General features: G+C 39.4%; 1 protein-coding gene across 1 annotated transcript; it reads left to right on the top strand.

Moving 5' to 3' along the window:
• The first annotated feature begins 3,307 nt into the window (after positions 1-3,307).
• On the top strand, positions 3,308-5,931 carry LOC128203530 (sodium- and chloride-dependent glycine transporter 1-like). Its single transcript, XM_052904976.1, has 3 exons — positions 3,308-4,121; positions 4,421-4,600; positions 4,990-5,931. Exons 1-3 carry the CDS (start codon positions 3,348-3,350, stop codon positions 5,101-5,103), a joined length of 1,068 nt encoding a protein of 355 aa, XP_052760936.1. The 5' UTR covers positions 3,308-3,347; the 3' UTR covers positions 5,104-5,931.
• The last annotated feature ends 2,496 nt before the right edge of the window (positions 5,932-8,427 follow it).

Genomic DNA, 8,427 nt, shown 5'->3' with positions numbered 1-8,427 from the left:
ATATAGCTGTCTGTGTGGTATACGCTATTTAGCCAGGATGAGTGCTTGATATAGCTGTCTGTGTGGTATATGCCCTATAGCCAGGATGAGTGCTTGATATAGCTGTCTGTGTGGTATATGCCCTATGGCCAGGATGAGTGCTTGATATAGCTGTCTGTGTGGTATATGCCCTATAGCCAGGATGAGTGCTTGATATAGCTGTCTGTGTGGTATATGCCCTATAGCCAGGATGAGTGCTTGATATAGCTGTCTGTGTGGTATATGCCCTTTAGCCAGGATGAGTGCTTGATATAGCTGTCTGTGTGGTATATGCCCTATAGCCAGGATGAGTGTTTGATATAGCTGTCTGTGTGGTATATGCCCTATGGCCAGGATGAGTGTTTGATATAGCTGTCTGTGTGGTATATGCCCTATAGCCAGGATGAGTGTTTGATATAGCTGTCTGTGTGGTATATGCCCTATAGCCAGGATGAGTGCTTGATATAGCTGTCTGTGTGGTATATGCCCTATAGCCAGGATGAGTGCTTGATATAGCTGTCTGTGTGGTATATGCCCTATAGCCAGGATGAGTGCTTGATATAGCTGTCTGTGTGGTATATGCCCTATAGCCAGGATGAGTGCTTGATATAGCTGTCTGTGTGGTATACGCTATTTAGCCAGGATGAGTGCTTGATATAGCTGTCTGTGTGGTATATGCCCTATAGCCAGGATGAGTGCTTGATATAGCTGTCTGTGTGGTATATGCCTTATAGCCAGGATGAGTGCTTGATATAGCTGTCTGTGTGGTATATGCCCTATAGCCAGGATGAGTGCTTGATATAGCTGTCTGTGTGGTATATGCCTTATAGCCAGGATGAGTGCTTGATATAGCTGTCTGTGTGGTATATGCCCTATAGCCAGGATGAGTGCTTGATATAGCTGTCTGTGTGGTATATGCCCTATAGCCAGGATGAGTGCTTGATATAGCTGTCTGTGTGGTATATGCCCTATAGCCAGGATGAGTGCTTGATATAGCTGTCTGTGTGGTATATGCCCTATAGCCAGGATGAGTGCTTGATATAGCTGTCTGTGTGGTATATGCCCTATAGCCAGGATGAGTGCTTGATATAGCTGTCTGTGTGGTATATGCCCTATAGCCAGGATGAGTGCTTGATATAGCTGTCTGTGTGGTATATGCCCTATAGCCAGGATGAGTGCTTGATATAGCTGTCTGTGTGGTATATGGCCTATAGCCAGGATGAGTGCTTGATATAGCTGTCTGTGTGGTATATGCCCTATAGCCAGGATGAGTGCTTGATATAGCTGTCTGTGTGGTATATGCCCTATAGCCAGGATGAGTGCTTGATATAGCTGTCTGTGTGGTATATGCCCTATAGCCAGGATGAGTGCTTGATATAGCTGTCTGTGTGGTATATGCCCTATAGCCAGGATGAGTGCTTGATATAGCTGTCTGTGTGGTATACGCCCTATAGCCAGGATGAGTGCTTGATATAGCTGTCTGTGTGGTATACGCCCTATAGCCAGGATGAGTGCTTGATATAGCTGTCTGTGTGGTATATGCCCTATAGCCAGGATGAGTGCTTGATATAGCTGTCTGTGTGGTATATGCCCTATAGCCAGGATGAGTACTTGATATAGCTGTCTGTGTGGTATATGCCCTATAGCCAGGATGAGTACTTGATACAGCTGTCTGTGTGGTATATGCCCTATAGCCAGGATGAGTACTTGATACAGCTGTCTGTGTGGTATATGCCCTATAGCCAGGATGAGTACTTGATACAGCTGTCTGTGTGGTATATGCCCTATAGCCAAGATGAGTGCTTGATATAGCTGTCTGTGTGGTATATGCCCTATAGCCAAGATGAGTGCTTGATATAGCTGTCTGTGTGGTATATGCCCTATAGCCAGGATGAGTGCTTGATATAGCTGTCTGTGTGGTATATGCCCTATAGCCAGGATGAGTGCTTGATATAGCTGTCTGTGTGGTATATGCCCTATGGCCAGGATGAGTGCTTGATATAGCTGTCTGTGTGGTATATGCCCTATGGCCAGGATGAGTGCTTGATATAGCTGTCTGTGTGGTATATGCCCTATGGCCAGGATGAGTGCTTGATATAGCTGTCTGTGTGGTATATGCCCTATAGCCAGGATGAGTGCTTGATATAGCTGTCTGTGTGGTATATGCCCTATAGCCAGGATGAGTGCTTGATATAGCTGTCTGTGTGGTATATGCCCTATAGCCAGGATGAGTGCTTGATATAGCTGTCTGTGTGGTATATGCCCTATAGCCAGGATGAGTGCTTGATATAGCTGTCTGTGTGGTATATGCCCTATAGCCAGGATGAGTGCTTGATATAGCTGTCTGTGTGGTATATGCCTTATAGCCAGGATGAGTACTTGATATAGCTGTCTGTGTGGTATATGCCCTATAGCCAGGATGAGTACTTGATATAGCTGTCTGTGTGGTATATGCCCTATAGCCAGGATGAGTGCTTGATATAGCTGTCTGTGTGGTATATGCCCTATAGCCAGGATGAGTGCTTGATATAGCTGTCTGTGTGGTATATGCTCTATGGCCAGGATGAGTGCTTGATATAGCTGTCTGTGTGGTATACGCTATTTAGCCAGGGTAAGTGCTGGATACAGCTGTCTTTTTGGTATATACTCTGTATCATGGATAAGTGCTATACCTTTATAGCCAGGGCAAGTGCTAGTTTCAGCTGTATGTGTTTAACCTATATTACAACATCACTCACACCCTAGTTTGGCTCGAATCATTGACCTTTTGGGTGATTTGCGAACACATGTAATTCTACAGCGCTCTCACCCTTGTTGAGTTCGAACCACAACATTTTGATGAGATACAAACGTCGTCTCCACTTCACCGACCTCACCCTTGATGGGTTCAAATCTATTATATTTTAAGTGAGATGCAATTATCTTTACACACAACAGCGCCCTAATCTTGGTTGCACAACCCAAAATGCCAAAAATGAAAATTTCAGAGGTTGTCACTAGTTCATTGGCTGTTTTTCTTTACCTTTCTGATAAGTGCTTCAATCAAGACGAAATTACGCTCAAACAGTTTAACAAGATAACAATCAGCAATGGCAAATTTAACAACAAGGGAGAGAGCTATGAATCAGAAAAATTAGATGTAATACATATACACAGGTTATGTTACACCAATAACATAATCACAACTACTGGCGCAGATCTTTGTTGCAATTATCGGGTCTTTAAATTCAAAGGGATCGGTTTACAAAAGGTAAAAAAAACTTTACTTGTTTCTATAATTTCAGGTAACCTACGCTACAGCCACGTTTCCCGTGCTTTTTCTGCTTATTATGTTTGTTCGAGGTGTGACACTTGACGGGTACAAAGAAGGACTCAACTACTTCTTTAAACCTGACTGGAGTAAACTTTCCGACATGGCAATATGGTCTAGTGCCGCTAGCCAAGCTATGTACTCCATGGGGACGGGCTATGGGGCACACATAGTCCTTGCTAGCTACAACGAATTCCATAATAACACTTTCAGGGACGGCATTATTCTTTGCATCATCAACACTGCGACAAGTATCTTCGGAGGGATTATAGTGTTTTCTTTCCTAGGTTATGCCTCAGTGAAGAATAATCAACCAATGTCGGAAATAGCTGACAATGGACCTGGAATGATATTTATTTCTTACATACAAGGGATATCCGAGCTACCCGGATCGGCATTCTGGGCGTTCCTGTTCTTCGTAATGGTTTTTACACTTGGGGTTGATTCACTCTTTGTGTTGGTGTGGACAATATACGCTTCGTTGGAAGACATATTCCCTGAGAAATTCTTTCGGTGGAAAAAGTTCATATTATGTTCGATCTGCCTTGTTCATTATTTGTTGTGCCTACCATTAGTGACGGAGGGTGGAATTCATATCGTGGTTCTAATGGACCAGTATACATCCAACCTGAGTTTAGCGCTTTTCTTGCTTCTCGAGGCTATAACGGTATGCTGGATATATGGACTCAAGAAGTTCGTTGCTGACATGGAGCTGATGGTTGGGAAAAGATTCATCTGGATGCAGTGGTATCTCCGGGTCACATGGCTCACCACTGTCCCAGCCTTTTGTTTAGTGAGTTATTTTCTTTTCCCATTTTGGTCACTACGTAACAAATGTATTTCTCTGTTATAAAAGTGTTATTATTATTAAAAAAAATATTTATCTATTTTAAACCTTAGTCTGTGTTGGGGGCCTCCATCACAGAGAATATGTTGTGATACTATGCATAATTTGACTTTGAAAGTCCAGATTTCAAATAAATATACACCCAGCTATTTGTTTTAAAATATACCTCATTACTGTAACCGTTCTATAAGCTCGTAATTTAATTGTTCCTTCTTGCACAACCGCTCCCTTTCCTTGCCTTGCAGTTTCTATTCTTCGCGTCTGCCATCAGTTATCAACCGTCCTCCTACAGTGAACAGGAAGTGACGTCATCTGGGGAAGCAGTCGGCTGGCTTATTACAATAACCCCTATTCTGATCACGTTGGCGTTCGCCGTCATGCACATATTTAGACATCGCACTCCGGGAAAATCCTTCAAAAGCTTAGTAATACAATTTTCATTAAACATTATTTATAAATCCCTAATTAATACATATCTTAATGTTGCACAAGAATTGGTTCGGTTGTGTTCGATTTTCTTGACGTCATATTTCCTATTGTCACGCGACGTTAGAAAGGCGTTATGAAATTCAATGTTAAATATTAAGCGTTACATTTGACCTTTATAAATGTTTTCTCTGCTGGGTTGAAACATCGTAAAATATAGATTTAATTTGCAGTTATGGTTTTGAAATAAATAAAACTTATCAATTAGCGACATAACTCATTTAACTTTAGTACTAAGTTGTTTGCTTGTGTTTTATTTTTTGGTAGTTTAATAAAACGAAAATATCATCTACCAGACACATTAAAACGAAGTGCTATTTATAACCAGATCCGCGAGGCGACCGTTGAAGGCTCAAGATGGGAACCAAGAACACCCGAAGACAGAGTCGGAACTCGCTACGATGACAACATCTATATCCGGCCCGTCACAAGCAACGCCTAACGCGGAGAACATGGGAAAGAGTTGTGTGTCTACGCATGTGCGTGTCCGTGTGTGTGTGTGGCATATTGGTACATCATAATATCCCTGTCCATTCAGCTAATCTGTCAGTATGTTGGCACATTCTTATAGTCCTGTCTTGCTGCGACTCTGCAAATATTTAAGCACATTTTAATAGTCCGGTCTTTGCAACAACTCTGCCAATACCTGGTCACGTTTTTAAATTCCTGTCCTTTCAGGAACTTTGTCAATATTTTGGCATATTATAATATTGATTTCTTTGCAGCGACTCTGCCTGCCTGTGTTTCCACATTCTAAAATTCCTGTTCCTGCAGTGACTCTGTTATATTTTAGCAACTCTGCTTATGTGGTTATGGATTTAAATATTCCTGCCCTTGCAACGACCAGGGGCGTTCCTGATGCACTTTGAAATGGTAGCCAATATGATTAAGTAAGGCTTGGAAATGTGAAAGTCTTTCATGAAGGTTGCCTCCAACTGCTATATGGGGTGTTGTATTACATATAAACTTGTCTTTATTGCATGATTGTTAATATGTTATTATGTACTTCACATATATTGCCTGAAGGATCCACATACTATAATCGAATGACTGAGAAAAGTAGTATATATCAATTGTTTGACCATTTTAAAACCATTAAGCTTGATTATCCGGATATTTTATTGTTTTGTCCAGGGATTTTAATTTACGTTCGAGAGACTTTTTAGATTTTATCCCAAACGATAATCTTGACTTTATATTTGGTGACGTAGAATACGAGGGAAGTAATTTTGAAATTCCACGAAACAACAAAGATATTATTCGAGGGAACAATTTTGGTAAAACATTAGTTAACTTTTGCTGTATATTTATTTACTTCTATTAAATGGAATATTCCCAGGTGAAATAAGGGGGGGGGGATATACTTGATATTCAAACAATGGAGTTAGTACCGTTGATTATATGATAGCCTCTTCTGGTTTTTTTCAATATGTTGCGGATTTTTCAGTCTTGAATAAGGACGAACCTGATCATTTTCCTATCTCATGTAAATTGAAATTTAAAGCGAAAGATATGTTACAAAGAAAAGAACTGCTAGATGATATAAGTAGTAGTAGTAGTAGTAGTAGTAGTAGTAGTAGTAGTAGTAGTAGTAGTAGTAGTAGAACGAAAACAGAAACATACTGTTGGCGGAGTTCGTTTAAGGATATTTTTGCTAACAATGTCCGGCATTTACTACAATTGCCATCCTCAGCACCCCAGCGAATCATAACCTATATGATACCCTGGGCAAATCAGCTGTAAAAATCTCGTACTCATAAATAATCCAATGAGATCACTGCTTACAAATCGTTTTAGGCAGGATATTGTTCAATATGCCGATAGCTATTCACAAAGGAGAGTCTTTCATTTTGGTTATCGGCTATTTCATTGGCCGGAAAATACTTATGAATATTCAAGAATTACGAAGTTTCCCTAGCCAATTTGCCCAGGGTACCATAAAGGTTATGATACGCTGTGGTGCCGAGGATGTACAATTGCACGCACATGAAATATTACAGTCTTTGAATGAGGGTGTTAACCAATATATAAATAAGTTAACAGCACTATATTATGAAGCTGGGGAATGTATGAAATTTAGAGCAAAATACGTGTCTGATCAACCTCCGTGGTGGGATGACGAGTGTTACACCTTAAAACAACACAAAAATTCTGGTTTACGCTCATTTCGCTGTTCGAATAATATGTATGACTTGAGAATATACAAAGATAAACGCAATGCGTTTAAGACCTGTTGCTGTAGGAAACAGTACGACTATCAACGTAGAAACAGATTGAACCTTGTAAACAGTCCTAATCCCAACTCTTTTTGGAAACAACTGAAACTTGGTATAAAGAAACCAAATACTGTGTGTAGTATCTCTCCAAATTAGTGGTTTGATTATTTCAAAAGTTTACTATATGACGATAACGCTGTGTAAGTTGACCCTAATACTGAAAATATTCACAATTCAATTGATCATAGTGCTAGCCCACTTAACGATCCGTTTACCTTAAATGAGAGAGAACTTGCTACTTCTAATCTTGTTAATAATAAAAGCTGTGGATTAGATGGAATCCCTTCCGAGTTTTATAAATACACTTGTTCTGATAAAGGACCTTTTTTGTTACACTTATTTAATAGCATTCTGTCGACTGGCATTTTTCCTGAGTCTTGGGGGCAAAGTATTATATCTCCTGTGTACAAATCTGGACCCAATACTGTACCGGGGAACTACCGGGGGATATCTATAACTAATACAATGTACAAAATATGTTCAGGTGCCATTAATAAAAGGCTATATAATTGGGCTGAAGACAACCATAAAATTGATGAATGTCAAGCTGGGTTTCGTCGTAATTACTCGACAGTCGAAAACCTATTCTGTTTACAAGCCATGGTGCAAAAATATCAATCAAAAAAGGGAGGGCGCTTCTACTGTTTATACGTAGCCAGGCCTAAAAAAAAAATACATTTGGTTCGGGTTACCCGACCCTACCTACGGAATAGGCGCCGACCCTACCGTTTTTATAGTCAGTTTGAAAAAAAAATGAAAAACTAAAAATTTATTATTAAATTAAATTATTTTTTTATTGCTTTTTAATATTAAGTTTAAACCTTAAATGCTTGTACAGAAGATAGCTTTAACACCATTCTCCAATGATGAAAATTATATTCTTATATAAAACCTAATAAAAAAAATAAAAAAATAAAAAATAAAAACCCTACCTACCCTACCTGTTTTTTTTAAGGATGTAACCCTAACCAAACAATTTTTTTTTTAGGCCCCATTCGTAAGGCTTTTGACAAAATAAACCACGTTAAACTGTTCCAATCACTCCAAAATATAGGTATACATGGTAATTTTTAAGAGTTCTTGAAGCTATGTATCACGATTTAAATTCATGTGTTAAAACACCAGATTGTGCAACAAACTTGTTCCCATGTAATGTCGGTACAAGACAAGGAGACAAGCCAAGTTCGACAATTTTTGTCCTATTCATTAATGAGTTATCAGCCCTTTTACGAGAAAATTGTGGTTCTGGGATTTTCATTACTAATGACATGCCTGATATTATTTGCCTAATGTTTGCATATGACGTAGCTAATTGTGCGGAAACGGTGTTTAAATTGCAACAACAATTAAACGTAATAGATAGTTTTTGTTCAAATACCGGTATGGAGGTCAATCTTGATAAGACTGAAATAATTGTTTTAGAAATGGTGGCCCTTTACGAAATAATGAGAAATGGTTCTTTCGTGGCGTAAATATAAAACCAATATCTG

The sequence above is a fragment of the Mya arenaria genome, chromosome 9 (genome assembly GCF_026914265.1).
Source record: "Mya arenaria isolate MELC-2E11 chromosome 9, ASM2691426v1".
In the NCBI taxonomy this organism is placed as follows: domain Eukaryota; kingdom Metazoa; phylum Mollusca; class Bivalvia; order Myida; family Myidae; genus Mya; species Mya arenaria.
The sequence above is the reverse complement of the archived record's forward strand: the minus strand, read 5'-3'. Positions and strand labels throughout refer to the sequence as shown.